This window comes from Pongo abelii, chromosome 1 (genome assembly GCF_028885655.2).
Source record: "Pongo abelii isolate AG06213 chromosome 1, NHGRI_mPonAbe1-v2.0_pri, whole genome shotgun sequence".
NCBI lineage: Eukaryota > Metazoa > Chordata > Mammalia > Primates > Hominidae > Pongo > Pongo abelii.
The window spans coordinates 28,592,199-28,608,118 of NC_071985.2; the positions used below are offsets into that span (position 1 = coordinate 28,592,199).

General features: G+C 43.7%; 1 protein-coding gene and 1 pseudogene across 2 annotated transcripts in view; both read right to left on the reverse strand.

The window, feature by feature from the left end:
- Nucleotides 1–350: 350 nt before the first annotated feature.
- LOC112131464 (U6atac minor spliceosomal RNA) lies at nucleotides 351–468 on the reverse strand (annotated as a pseudogene).
- An 11,457-nt stretch (nucleotides 469–11,925) lies between these two features.
- The window catches only part of MTARC1 (mitochondrial amidoxime reducing component 1), a 29,435-nt gene continuing 25,440 nt past the window's right edge, over nucleotides 11,926–15,920 (reverse strand). For both annotated transcript variants that reach the window (XM_054520079.2, XM_002809431.3), the window contains one exon: nucleotides 11,926–13,024. In XM_054520079.2, coding sequence (XP_054376054.1) covers nucleotides 12,898–13,024 — 127 coding nt within the window. In that variant the 3' untranslated portion in view covers nucleotides 11,926–12,897. The remainder of the gene's footprint in view (nucleotides 13,025–15,920) is intronic.

Here is a 15,920-nt window from a genome sequence, read left to right on the forward strand (position 1 = left end):
GGCAGGAAACTTAAATATATGCTCATATTTTTACCAAAGGGAGAGAGAAAAGAATTCCAACCCTTTCCTGCAGTCTTCATCCCATCATTGTATCTTTCAATTTCTTCCCCATTCTAGAGACACTATTGTAAGCAAAGCCACACCCTCTACCTCTTTAAACACCCATTGCACAATAGAAATATAATGTGAGACACACGTAATCTTTTATTGCAGTAAAAGATACATAACAATTACTATTAGCGGCATGTAGTGCATTCACAATATTGTATAACTGACACCACTATCTAGTTCCAGAACATTTTAATCATCACAAAGGAAACCCCGTACCAATACACAATCATTTTCCATCCTCAAAACCATGGTTAGATGCCACAAAGAAGGTGGCAATGCCGAAGTTACATGAGTGTTGTACAGGCCTCTTCCATCCTTGTCACGGGGAATGCTAACCTTCTCTTTTTTATACAACACTCACATATGTAATTTAAAATTTTTTAGTAACCACATTATAAGAGGTGAAAAGAGACAGATGAAATTAATTCTAATGCTTTCTTTAACCCAATATTATATAAGCTATTATCATTTCACATGTAATCATTATACAAAAATTACGAAAATAGCTTACATTTTCACTTGTACTGAGTTTTTGAAATTGGGTGTGTATTTTACATACACAGCGCATCTTAATTTCTACTGGCCACGTGTCAAGCACTCGATGACCACACGTGGTTAATGGCTACCATGTCAGACAGTGCAGCTCTAAACAATTCATAAGATGCTATCAACATCCTAAATCATCTTTTTAAAAAGTGATTCTTACATATGCAAAGATTCTAGGCTATGGTTTCAATATAAATTTTATGAATTTTAATTAACAACATTTTAAATGGAAAAATTAATATTAATTTTAACATAGGCTGGGCACAGTGGTTCAAAACTGTAATCCCACAGCATTTTAGGAGGCCAAGGCACATGGATCACTTGAGCCCAGGAGTTCAAGAACAGCCTGCGCAACATAAAAAACCTCATCTCCACAAAAAATACAAAATTTAGCCAGGCAGGGCTGGGTCCCAGCTACTCATGAGGCTGAGGTGGGAGGATGGCTTGAGTCCTGGAGGCAGAGGTTGCAGTGAGCTGAAATTGCACCATGGCACTCCAGCCTGGGTGACAGAGTGAGACCCTGTCTCAGAAAAGAAATTTAATATAAATTTACTTTATTAATTATAAAAAATAAAATATTTGGAAGCTACAGAAAGAAAAAGTAGCTGTAAGTCCTAAAACAAGGGCAAGGGTAATCACTTTTTAGCACCAGGTGTGCCAGGACTTCTTTGTGGTTCTTTGCTCATCATATAGCAAATGAAAACTAAATGCCAACACAGCCACTCACCCAGAGACAAACATGCAGACGTCCAAAGGGTCATGACTGTCAGCACACAAGGCCAGGCAGGGTGACCCCTGAGGACAGTGGCAGATATGTCCCATGGCCTGACAACCCTCCTATTTCATCAGCAATTTTCTAGCAAACCAGGAGCGTGCACCAGCCAAATCTAGAAACCTGGACTCAGCCCAGCATCATGGGAAGCTGCCCTGGCAGTTTTAGGGGATGCAGTTGGTCCCTTCCACCAGGGCCCTGTGGAAGATACATCTAGAATGGTCACACCTTTGCGCCTCTGCAACCATGTGCCTGAGTGTTCCAACTCCGCCACCACCAGAGCTCCCTCCCTTGTGCTACCTTGTGCTTATTGGGGTGTCCATGAAGACTCCCTTTATCAGGAAGTCTTTAAAAGAAGGGGAAATGTCCCTTTTGTTGAGGACTCAGGTGGAAAGAGGAGTGAAGGCAATGGATGAATTCACTCCCCTTTCAAAACTCCTTCCAACCTCCAGATGTTTCCAGCATTCTCTCTCACACACATTTGGACCTAAGCTTAAAAATATGACCTGGGTAATGAGGAGGTGAGTTAACTAGTTTGTGTCCAAGAGCCTTTCCAACCCAAACATTCCAGGGTGTTAGGATGCCATTCATTCCTCCACCTGACAGACATACAGACACACACACACAGAAATCCACACACTCTCCCTGAGTCTCCAGTTCCACCCCATAGAGAAGCACACAAAGGAATGCGAATAGGTCTCCTCAGCCCTGCTAACTCACAGGAAATACACAGATGGCTAAAAAGAAGCACTATTATTTAGCATCCATGCTCAGAAAGAAGGAAATCTAGCAGAAACCAGAGCTGATATCCAAGAATGCAAAAACATTTTTGGGGGGATGCTTCATGCCACAATTCCCCAAGTTGGAAAAAAACGTGCCATTTCATATGTTTATAACAACATCTGATTTAATATTATACAGTTTTGCTTCGTCACAAACCAGAACAAATACTGTCAGATTTATTACATCCTTCTATTCAGAGACTTAAGTAATCATAGTTAGCAATGGAGCCATTCCACAGCTTAAGGGAAAGCTTTACAATTCTTTGGGACCTATGATTCCTGAGAGGCAGGTTATTTTCAAGAAGAATTTAAGGTTTTAAAGCTCTCAAGGAGCTTGAAATTCATCCATTCCATTTCACATGAAAAGAGTTTCCTCTGAAGCCTGGCTGGGAGGGAGGAAGAGAGGAAAACAAGTTGGCACAGACTCTCACTGAACTCTTAGAGAATGGGGCCATCATTCATCAACATTCCCAATCTTTACCTTGCCTTTCTTTAAAAAGAAAGAAAGGAAAGGGAGAAAGAAAGAAAGAAAGAAAGAAAGAAAGAAAGAAAGAAAGAAAGAAAGAAAGAAAGAAAGAAAGAAAGAAAGAAAGGAAGGAAGGAAGGAAGGAAGGAAGGAAGGAAGGAAGGAAGGAAGGAAGGAAGGGAGAAAGAAAGAGAAAGAAAGAAAGGAAGAAAGAAAGAAAAGAAAGAGAGAGAGAAAGAGAGAGAGAGAAAGAAAGAAAGAGAAAGAAAATATCATTGGCACTCATGTTTTTAAAATTGTTAATGCTGTATTTGGGACCCCCTTATTTGTTGATTAACTAAAAGAAACTAGTAGATTTTTATAAGGAAATTAAATTTTCTTACAAAACATGCTTTCTCATTTACTCCCCCACACATGCATGCACACACGGTCATTTGTTACATGATTTGTGGACAGTTGTTAAGCCCCAAGCATTGCCTCTGCTTGGCTAACAAATTCAGGATTTGTTAATGACGTGGTCATTGACTCTGTTGCGTGGAGGCTCAGGTTGTGGGTTTGGTGCCTTCAGAGCTTTGCTCCCTTTCAGGGCATACATGGTCCTCTGCTGCATCCAAAAGTGGGTCTGTGGTCCCCTGAGGGCTGGGGGAGGTGTGTTTGGATCAGTGTGACCCCATCACCCAAAATGAGCACATCCATGCTTAGCCATGAAGTATTCTAACGGGTTCCATTTTTCTCAGAAAGCCAGAATTTGTTACTCCAGTATTTCTTTACATACCACTAAGAAGAATGTCAACATTAATGTGGGGCGAGTAGGGGTGATGGAAACTTGGACTACAGAAAATCAAGTAAAAGTTTAGAACAGCTTAGAGTCTTTATAAAAATGAGAATTTCTAGGTTCCATTGCAGAACTACTAAATCAGGATATCTGAGAATCTGACACAGCAATCTATCCATGGTTCACAGGTGATTCAAATACACACACCAGTCTTAAAGGTCCTTTGAGTAAGTCATAAGCAATTGTTTTAAAACAAGATTGTAGGATCAAACCAGTTTCCGGATGAAGGTACTACCACTCTTTGAATTCATTCTTGCCAACTTATTTTGTAGCATTGCCAGAAGGCACAAGCCTTGAGTTCTAATTCTAGCCCATCACCTATAATGTGGACAAGTTACTTAACCTTCCCAAAGCTCCATAACACGCGTTATGCATTCAGAAGAAGAATGATGATACATAAGCAGCTTACAAAACACTTTCACATCTATCCTACCTCACTGGGTCATCAGTAAGATCTAATCATACAGGGTGGATGAAGGTGCACTGCAGGTTTCATGGCACTTTACAAATGCAAGGTACACTTAGAACATGGTCCTACTGGGTTTTGTTTGTGGGTTTTAGTTTTATTTTGTTTTGTTTTGAGATCAAAAGATCTGCTTTTTTTCTGATAGAAATTCCATTGCTTTTGTATTCCTAAACTACATCCTCCAGCCTAGGTTTTATCAATAATACCGAATCCCAATATTGAATTTATCTCCCCAGCCTTGGGCAAAACTGGAGAACTACAGGCATCTCCCAACTAGGGAAGGGTCTTTTCTGCCAAAATCACCACTTGGACCAAAAGGACCAGGGTCCTAGCACCTTGAAGGCAGCAAGAGCCCAAGTAGAAAAGAGAAGGAAAAAGAGCAGAGCTCAAACTCACTGCTTCCAAATTTACCAATCAGATCTCCCCCAAACAAGAGAGTGTGAGGAGGCAGAGAGGGGCCAAGACTAAGGAATGTCTCTTCGGACATACTAGGGATGAGTGTGATTATAACACATTTATTGTAGCTAAGTTATCTGTATCCCCAAATTCCTCAATTTTTTTTCTTTGAGCCCATTGTGCTTACACGTTATGCCCAGTCATATATAGGTATATATATTATAGAGATAGCATCTTCAGAGAGGGAATCAACTCCTACCCCCATCTCCAGTGTCACTTCCATGTAGATCTTTCTAGAAAGGTACTGTGTGTTTTTGCCCCATAAGGTTCTGAGATGGACCAATACAGTACATTGTGTTCTTCAAGGCCTTTCTGTAGTCAAGATAAAAATTGTCGATCCTTTTCTATTTTCCATCTCAAATTATGTCCAGACATCACACTGCCCAACAGAACCTATCAGAGACTGTGCAGCAAAATCAAGTGATATCACAAAGGTACCTCAACAATAAAATGACAATAAGATGCTCTAGATTTGAACATAAACCCCCCTAACACCAAATTACCAAGGAGTCTGCAGTCCAAAATTAAATTCCAAGCTAAGGGCCAAAGAAGGCAAAATGAGAAATTAAAATCTGGAGTTAAATTATCTCACTCTCAAGTTCAAAAACATTACATTGCAATTTCTTATTCTTTTTGGCGTCAGCAAGAAGAGCTCTGAATGGGCTGCGTGGGGCTGGTGTTCTTTCAGCAGCAGTAGCCTAGGATGCCTTTCCAGGAAGGGACTTTGGAGTTGGGATTAATGCAACTCCAAGTCTCTGAAGTGTTGTACCGTTTTTAAATTATTTTTTAATTGTGGTAAAATATACATAACATAAAATGTACCACCATAACCTCTTTTCTTATTCTTTTAAAGACAGGGCCTCACTCTACCACCCAGGCTGGAGTGCAGTGGTGTGATCACAGCTCACTGTAACTGTGAACTCCTTGGCTCAAGCTATCCACCCACCTCAACCTTCCAAGTAGCTAGGGCTAAAGGCATGCACCACCATGCCTGGCTAATACTTTCATTTTCTGTAGACATAGGGTCTCACTATGTTGCCCAGGCTGGTCTTGAACTCCTGGCCTCAAGTGATCCTCTTGCCTTGGCCACCATAACCATTTTTTTTAAGTGTACAGTTCAGGAGTATTAAGCACACTCACTTTGTTTTGCAACCAATCTCTGGAATTCTTTTCATCTTGCAAAACTGAAACTCTATACCCATGAAACAACTACTCCTCATTCTCCATTCCCCCATCCACTGGCAACTAGCATTCTACTTTCTGTTTCTACTTTATATCTAGAACAGTGTGACTGCTCTAGGTACCTTATATTAGTGGAATCATATAGTATTTGTCCTTATATGACTGGCTTATGTCACTTAGCATAATGTCCTCAGGGTTCATCCATGTTATACCATATGTCAGAATTTCTTTCCTTGTCAAGGCTGAATAATATTCCATCGTATGTATAGGCTACATTTTGTTTATCCATTCATCTGTCAGTGGACATGGGCTGTTTCCATTTTTTTTCTTTTGCTATCGTAAATAATGCTGCTATGAACATGGGTGCGTGTACCTCACTTTTTAAATTACTTAAGAAGTCCAAACAACACAGGAGATTATCACAGCACAAATTTAGAAAATAATCCAGTCCCTAGTCCCAGATAATTTATCCAGGCAAAACTCATTCCTAAAGCCCAATACTTGGTGTTGCCAAAAACGACAGCAGATTCAGAAGGGAAAATCGCTTTAGAAGATTCTTCAAAGGGAAAAAGGGTAAATGGTTTTAAATGAAGTGCTCTTCATTCATTGCCAGGTGACCATAATCCTTGGAGAGGCTAATTATGGCACCAATTTTTGTTTGTTTGTTTGTTTGTTTGTTGTTTTTTTTTTACCATATCTGAGGGAAATGAACTCATTCCTGTAAACAGTCTGCTCTGACAGTAGCATTTGAGACATTACTGCTTTAAATGCATTTTCATGGTTCAAAATAATAGCACTATTAAAAAGCGTTTCTTCAACAAGGATTTGTTTTCTCCCTAAGAAGCTTAATGTGGACACCACAAATAATGACCAAAGCTGCTGAGTATGGCATAACAAAGAGAAAACAAAGCACTCATCCTGTCCTCCAGATCATGCCCAGAACACTGTCTGCCAACATGTGGCTTGCCAACTGGAATGATGCAAATGTCAGACCCACATCTGTGGAAAAGGGGCTTGTCCCACAGGAAACAAGCTATTGGGGAATGGGGAGAATGATATAATTAGAAATTTAAGACACAGTATAACTCAGAAAAATGTTGGCTGGGCAGCACATTGCTAAGACTTGAAATCTTTATTTTGTTCTCTTTTCAAAAGCCCTGTGAGCATAATGAGAAGAATATGGCTTTAAGAACTAAGATTCACCCCATCAGGCATTAATGGTGTCCAGAAACTATGTGAACAATCTTACTTGACATCCCCAAGACGTTTATATCTGTCCAATGCAAAAATCAGAGGGGGGAACATGTTAATTTTCTCAGCCTTTTGATAGCACATATACAAGATCTCTTAGCCCCACAAAAGCTCCAAATATATTCTCTAGGACTTCGACTGCCTTAAAATATAGACTTGCATTTATCTTGGCCACATTAACGAGATCTGTTTGACCAATACATTTATATTTATGATGACTAAGGGCAGATTATGGTTGTTAAAATTTGTCCTTGGGACATGAAAACACTCTTCTGTCATTAATACATTTTATAATATAAACTATGATGTCAGGTCAACATAAAGGGTAAAAACGTTCCTAAAGTATGCACACATCATTTTTTAAAGCAATTGAGCCTAATGGAATAACAAAGGTCATCATAACAAACCATTACAGCCTTGGTCTTGGCAACTCTGGCCACAGAAGAACCTCCAAGAAACGATCATCATTCCTCCAATGTTATGGCATCCAGACGACAGGAATGGCTCGCAAATGAGTCATACGGGCTCAGATTCGCGGTAGCTATGTGAGCGCTGGACGATCAATTATTCATGTGTTTACAAAGAGCTTTCCTGGTTGATGTTAACCAGAGCTGCCTGCAACGAAGAGCTCTCCAGCTGTCCTCGGCCGTCCTGGGCCTCGGACTAACAAGCGGCTTTAATTGCTGGGCAGGTCATGTGGAAGGTGCTCCTCCCCTTGACCCAGTAAATTCAATCTCTCTGAGACTTTGTTAGGTGTAAAAATGTTAATCAGAAATAATTATAACAACAATACTTTATTTACAGTACTCCCAGTAAATTCTAAAGAGGGAGACAAAAGTTAGACTTAACAGTTCCCACAGGGATCCACCGGGATTGGAGACTGACCAATACCAGGTCAGGGATTGGCAGAGGGCATAACAAATGCCAGGGAAGGGGAGGGACTAGAGGTTGTGGGTTTCACAAGGAAGGTAAGAGGAAGAGCAGTCTAGAATGCTCCGTAAAGGTAAAGGAGCATGACTGAGGACCAGCAAGGGTGAATGCACTAGATTGGCCAACAAATAGCCAAATGTGAGTGAATTTGACCTGCCCATCAAAAATGGCCTTGGAAGAGCCTGAATGGGAAGTCACTTCTCAGTCCTTTTTGTTACTTTACACAACCTACAGCCTGTCCAGGAAGAATAATAATGTAATTAAGGCAACTCTTCTCTCTGAGCCAGGCCACAGAGCATGGGAGCAGGTGCTCCACCACCCAATTCCTCAGCTGTGTCTGGAGGAAGAGCAGAGTTATAGTCAGACCTGCGGCCCAAGCCTCTTCCTTTGAAGAGAGTGTGGTCAGAGCAGACCAAGGGATGCCTCAGGGACTTTTTTATTATCCCAATTCCAAGAACATCTGTGGTACCGAGCCAGATTCTTCCTCTTGCTTGAAATTGGGTAACTTTAGATGTCATCATAACTCATTCATCCATTCAGAGAAAGTGGTTGAAGCAAACAATCTCTGTTATTGCAGACAGCAAAGCACAGTAGTGCTTTGTGCAGACATAGGTAGAGTCAGGGCCATAGGACTTCTGAGGTAATTCTGCTTTGTAGGGTGGAAGGCAACACTAGTTGAGAGGAGTTGCAACAGAAAGGAAAAGCTAGGGCCGAGCGTGGTGGCTCACAACTGTAATCCCAGCACTTTGGGAGGCTGAGGCGGGCAGATCATGAGATCAAGAGATCGAGACCATCCTGAACAACATGGTGAAACCCCGTCTGTACTAAAAATACAAAAATTAGCTGGGTGTGGTGGTGTGCACCTGTAGTCCCAGTGAGAGGTGAAGCCAGCTGGACTTCCTGGGTCTACTGGGGACTTGGAGAACTTTTCTTTCTAGCTAGAGGATTGTAAACACACCAATCAGCGCTCTGTGTCTAGCTAAAGGATTGTAAATGCACCAATCAGCACTCTGTAAAATGGACCAATCCGCACTCTGTAAAATGGAGCAATCAGCAGGACATGGGGGGGACAAATAAGGGAATAAAAGGTGGCCACCCCAGCCAGCAGCAGCAGCCCATTTGGGTCCCCTTCCGAAACTTTGTTCTTTTGCTCTTCACAATAAATCTTGCTGCTGCTCACTTTGGGTCTGTGCCACCTTTAAGAGCTGTAACACTCACTGCGAAGGTCCGCGGCTTCATTCTTGAAGTCAGCGAGACCAAGAACCCACCAGAAGGAACCAACTCCAGACACACCAGCTACTCGGGAGGCTGAGGCAGGAGAATTGCTTGAACCTGGGAGGCAGAGGCTGCAGTGAGCTGAGATCTCACCACTGCACTCCAGCCCGGCAACAGAGCGAGACACTGTCTCAAAAAAAAAAAAAAAAAAGAAAGAAAGGAGAAGCTAGCAGAAGAGAAACAGGGCACCCCTCCCTGGTGCATGAAGCATCCTGAAGCACTTTCATCACAGGTATTGTTGTAACTTACATCACAGGTATTGCTGTAAGGGCAAGGTTAGAGAGTTTAGTTTCCCTTCCCTCACCCTGATCCACCCTATCCATCCAAAAATGCACGTTTGGAAAATGAGCCCGAAGAAAGAGCGTGCTTCTCCCTAAGGCCCACAACAGGAGAGCTGGTCTAAGACACTTCTCCACACCGCCTTTAACCTATCAAGTCCCAGTTCCATCCTTTTACTCCAGCAAGAGGGGCAAGGGAGAGGACAATGGCAAGTGTCTCAAGAGAGGTCTCCTTCACATGGCGGGAACTTTTAGCTTCTTCAATCTTCCCATGAGTGCACCCCTCCTGCTAATTGGGATTCCTTGGCTCATTGGCATTCTGCCTGGAGATCAGAGGATCAGTTCTCAAAAGACAGTCAAAAACAGACCTTTGGGAAGGGCAGCATTAAACACAGATGTCTTCCTGAAGGCCTCTGCAGAGCCTTTTGCCTTTGAAGAGAAGTGAGGCATGCAGGACTTTCCAAACTTATTGGTCCATGGAATTGTTTTTAGGAGCATCCCTAAAGGCAAACTTTCAGAATTCCATGGACCAATAAAACACGGGAAATGCAGTGTTAGGGTGTGGTAGCAACACTCCGATTAAACCCACAATCAAGGTCTGGTCTGAGAGCCACTCTGTCACTTTCAAGGAACTTTAATGTATCTGTTCTCCACCATCATGGGTTGCTTTAGTTTGATACACTCTCAGAATGCTGGGAGCACTTGCCTGGAGTTTCAGCCTGCCATCACTGTTGGTGACAGCCTCATAAATGGTTTCCCAAAGTCCCATTTGGCTAGTCTAATTTACCTAACTTCTCCATGCACTCTTACCAAATTGGCAGACCCTCACAAGTTCATCCCCTCACCCTGCCCCATTATCAGTAAAGGGAGAAGGAGAGGAGGAGTATTTCTCCCTGTAGGACAACTGCCTGAATTCCATCAGCCCCCCTCCCCCGATTTCTTTCTGCCTTCGTGTGTATAAGTTGCTGCCCTGGTCTTTTGGTTGGAAGTTTCTAACATTTTCTGCAGAAGAGTCACAAAAGCAAGCCTTTAGGCAGCCCCTCCGGAGCCTGGCCCACATTGTCCTTTTCAAGACCTCCAGCTCTGAGTTTGTGACTCCCCACTGCAGCTGCAGCATAAGTTGCCACACAGAGGAGATGCCCACCGAGGGTGGATATTTTGGCCTGACCTCAAACATCTGTCATTTGCTCTTGTAAGATCTGAAAGTCTGGGTAGGCCTACATTCCTGATCCTATATTTCAAGTGGAATAGTGTGCAAATGCTCAGTATCCAAAATAAATGGGATATCAACTTTGTCTCTGGCATTAACCAACTCATTAAATATAAAATAAACACAAGTAAATGGCCTTTAAATCTCACTGACAGAAAGCTTGGCAACTACTCTGAGATTCTAGAGGTCACTGGAACTTCTCTCTTCAAACAGGAATCTTCCTCACACTGTGAGGCACAGAAGGACAGGTCTGCCCAGTGAGGAGGGTTTATGGGTGCTCCCTTCCATGTGAGAGCTGCCCTGCAGAGCTGGCTACCCCGAGAGCCTGTCTGTGGAGAATGATGGCTTCTGCCCCGATAGGGCACAGAGAAGTGGCTGTTAGTTCTTACAAGTGGTTAGAAATTCAGGACTAAGGCTTTCACTTGCCACTAATTATAAATACCTAGGAAGAGCCACCAAACCTTGGGTTTCTGATTGCTCCCTACCTATTGGCTATTCCCAGAGAGCCCATATTCACATGGTTTCCTAAATCCTGTGTACACTCACCCTCCCACGGGTCCCCCGGTCCCATTAGTAATGCTACTTGCTGAACACTTCGCTTTGTCTCAATCTATCTGTAGTTTCAACATCAACTGACTTGTTGGGGAAGGTGATGGCCCAGGTTCTCTGGGTAATTGATGTAATTATTCACCTCATGCCAAGCATGCAGAAAACAAATTGTAATAATTCACCAACCATAAAACAAGCACATGCACCTCTTCGCTCAGAACTTTACTTCAGGGCTCAGCTAGATTTCAGTGATTACTGACCTCTTTTATAAAATCAAAGTGAAAAATGCACAGCTTTTGGTAAAAAGCATGTTGACTTGATAGTCCTTCAAAGGTGGGTGCTTGCCTGGGAGGCTATGGGTGAGCAGGTCCATTATGCAGAAGACCCAGCTGTGGTCAGGTGTCAGAATTACTGGCTTTGCCTATTCACCTCAGTCAGCTTTCTTTTTTTTCTCTTTTTCTTTTTTGGAGATAAAGTCTCACTCTATCACTCAGGCTGGAGTGCAGTGGTGCAATCATAGCTCACTGCAGCCTCAACCTCCCGCTCCTGGGCTCAACCAGTCCTTCTGCCTCATCCTCCCAAGTAGCCATAGCCAGGACTGCAGGCACGTGCCACCACACCCAGTGCATTTAAAAAAATTTTTGTAGAGACAGGATGCCATTATATTGTCTGGGCTGGTCTCAAACTCCTGGGCTCAAGCCATTCTCCCAGCTTGGCCTTCCAAAGTGCTGGAATTACAGGCCTGAGCCCCTGTGCCCAGCCTCAGTCAACTTTCACAGTCTAACTTTGTGCCAAGAAGTTAGTAGGATCTGAAACTAGTCAAAGTAGCTTCCATTTATTCACAGTTTTAAAAACATTTTTCAAGTTTAGTCAACTTCCCAATATAATCAAAGGACAAAATGGCAATAAAAAATACACTTCATCAGATCTTAGAGTTATACAATCAGTTAAAAAATAGATATTGGGTTTTAGACAACTGACATATGCTTTCCTTTTCCCCTTTAAAGGTTTTCAGTAGTCTATCTGAAATCACTGAATCACTTTTCTTCTCCTCCACAGAATTCAGAACTTTTTCACCCGGAACTGGAGAAGGAGCACTCAGTCATTAGCTGAGGGGAATGGCAAGGATCCAGGGGTCCTCCATGACCACACAACCATCCTCCTGAGCACCTTTAGGAAATCCAACGCTGTCTGAGAAGCAGCAGGGCCAGATCCAGATCTATGGAAAATTAATATCTGCAGTGCCTCCTGAAGGTCACCTCAGTCTTTATGCCATTTCAAAAGCTAGCCCAGGGCTTGAGAAGAAAAGGGAAGTGGCATTCCAGCCATATTTGGGAAGCGATTTAATTTTCATTGCGTACCTCATGAACAGGGGCAATAACACATTCTAGGACATTCTTCCAGCCCACCCACTCTTCCTCTTTCTCTTCTTCTCTTTCCCTAACGAGTGGTAGTGACAGGATGCAAGTCTGCGCTCTTGGTAGATAAATGGAGAAGCAGGAGAAAGAACTATTCCATAATCAGTTAAATGGGGAGTTTTCAGAATCCTGTCTTGTCATTTAAGTGACTTACTGAAGTCCTACTAAGTTATTGAGACTATATTTCTTTACTTTTTGCACTGGGACATTGAAGCATTGAGACACCAGAAGTCCAAAAGAGGAAAAATGTGAAAATCACAAATTTAAAGAAAATGTTGAGGTCTCAGTTCTGAAACACCATGCTTCAAGTGTTGTCATTTTTGAGAACATTTTTAAAAGGCGTCTAATATTCCAGGACATATGGTTCCCATTACTGGCCCAGCAGGTACACAGGGTCTCCCACTTTGATGGTCCCTGGGTTTTCCAGCACAAAATACTGCCCAAAGAGTGGTGATTTTCCATATAACTTTCGTTCTGAAGGGTCACACTGGCGATAACTGCAATAGGAAAAGATCATGGTGAGTCACAGCCAAGCGGATGCAAGAGCTCAACCAGCACGTGGCTTCCATCCCACACAGGGCCTCCGCATGCACAGCTCCAGAGGGCACCATCCCGTCAAAGTTCAACAGAACAGTGCCTCCTGGAGTGGGGCAGTGAACAGCCTGCCCAGCAAGCAACCACAGAAGCATAAGCAATGGCCACATCCCCACATCTTTTCTCTACCTTCATGTTCCCCCTTTCGGCATTAAGACATTAGATACTCGGCCGGGTGTGGTGGCTCACGCCTGTAATCCCAGCACTTTGGGAGGCCGAGGCTGGCAGATCACAAAGTCAGGAGATTGTGACCATCCTGACTAACACGGTGAAACCTCGTCTCTACTAAAAATACAAAAAATTAGCCAGGCGTGGTGGCGGATGCCTGTAGTCCCAGCTACTCGGGAGGCTGAGGCGGGAGAATGGCGTCGACTTGGGAAGCGGAGCTTGCAGTGAGCAGAGATTGTGCCACTGCACTCCAGCCTGGGCAACGGAGCAAGACTCCGTCTCAAAAAAAAAAAAAAAAATTAGATACTCAATGTGTCTAGACACACTTTGTCATCTTCCTTTGCCCTAGGCATCTTTCCTCCTGTCTCCTCCATGTCTGTCACCTGAACCACCATCGTAGCCATCACTTGGGCTGGGAGCCCATCCTTTACACCACTGTCCTCTCTTCCCACAGCCTGTCTGCAGCTGCCCAGTTCCAAGGTTCTTCCTGTACAACATCATTTGACTTGGCTTGCTTTTCCTCATTCCGACTGTCACGATCTAGCTTCCAGCATGCTCAGACTACCATAATAACTTCTTAACCAACCTCTCTTCCTCATTCTCTACCTGTTTTCAATTCATTGTTGACACTGCACTATATCACTGCTTTAATTGTATTCTGGTCTTATCATTCCTAGGCTCACAAACCTTCCATGCTCCCCAGTGCCTGAAGAATAACATTCCAACTGTTCAGCCCGGTGTGTAGGGCTCTACCTGGCCCCAGCCTGCTTTTTCAGACCTGTTGCCATCTGCTCCTTACCTGTGCCTCTGCAGCTCTCTGCTGGATTTCACCTTGCTTTGCATTGTACTGACTCGGTAAGTCCTCTGTGATTCCTGTGGGATGCCCCTCCTCCAGGTCCCCATGCTTTAGAATTGTACCTGCCTCAAGGCCCAATTCAAACACCACATCTCCCAGGAAGGAAGCCCAGGTTCCCCCAGCTACGAGTAATTCCCCCTCCTCAACTCTCTTTGCCCCTCCAATACTCACACGTCTTGTCCTGTAATGTCAGGGCACAAGTTTGTCTGTTCTACAAGGCAGAGTCCCTGGAGAACAGGAACTGTGATTAATGCCCTTGTACTGCTCACACCCAATGCCGGGCCTCCTACGTCACCTGTGACCCACCATTGTTTGCTGGCTGGATTAGTATGCTCACAAGTAAAATCATCTGTCAGAGGCAGTATAAATATGAATATTTTTGTCCAGCAGAAAATTAAAGAAGCCGCAGGGAGAGGGCACATGAACAGATGTGTGGGACTCACATGGCAAGATTCCCCCACCTTCCCCACTGGGAAGAAGTTAACCTTCAGTTTTTTATTTAATCTAACCCTAATTTTACGTCATTTTTATATTTAAAACATTTTTAGATAAATCATTCATTTTATTCTGCCTTGCTTTTAAAAAAAGTGAAAAAGTGACTGCAACAACTTGGTTCTAATGTTGTTCTTCAAATCAGAAATTGTTAAGGAGAAAACAGAGAGTCAAATCTAGAACCACCTTCTGGAGACCCGCAGCTCCTTCCCCAGACTGTAAACATCCTGTAGGCAGCACTGCGTCCACTTTGTTCTCTGTTGCATTCTCATGGCCTGGAACAGGGCCTCACACATACACTGTAACCACTCAAAAATAATGTTGGTTGAACAATGAATGAACAAATGAATGGATGAATGAAAATAATGAGCTGTTGATGCAGGCTTCCCTGCCTTGCCAAGAATATTTCCTCTCTCTGTAATCAGATTTCTGCAATGCCCTTGGACCTGACAAACCAGGCATCTCTCCTAGCCTGGCTCTCCTCTTTCAGCATGCAACACTCATGACATTCTGAGATCTATCTGTCAGAGGGTGACCTCTTAAGGAACAGGGGACACATCAGTTGCTTGTATGGGTGTTTCCGTTGCTGCCAAGCTCTGTAGTCTAAGAGTCGAGACTCTCATTATCTTGGGGAGAAATTGAGAGTTGGAGTTCTGCACATCACACATGGATAGTTTATAAGGAACTTTATACATGTTCTCTCTTTTAATCGTTACAACCTGCCTATGTGGGAATTTGCCTTTTCTTCATTTTACAGTTAAGTCTCAGGGGAGTAACAGACTTGCCTGAGATCACAGATCTAAAGGATCCAGCTGGGGCCAAAAGCCCAGGCCTGGCTGACTTCAGAGTCTAGTGGACTCTTCCCACCCAGGATGTAACCCTGGTCGTCGACATCCTCCTGAGTACACCCGCCGGCCTGAGAAGAACCCAGGTGTCTCACAATTTAGTCATCTACACCAATTTCTAGCCACTTACATTTTTCACCTATCCCTTCCTGCCAACCAAGCACAGACACACTCACTCCCCCACCAGGTAATGAGGAACAGAGGACCATAAAGAGCGGCTGCCCCTCCCGGCACAGCCTCCCTAAACTGCACAGGTCGGGGGGAGGGAGTTGCTTTGTGAAAGTGCAGGTGTGGTCACCGGCTCACAGGTAGCGGTCCACTCCGCTGTCTAGGAGTAGAAGCGGGAAGAGCTATTGGAGTGCAAAAGGGGTTCTCGGCGGGCCGGGCTGCCAGGGCTTTCCTACAGCTGCCTGGTTTTGCTGCGGGCTCTCACCGCCT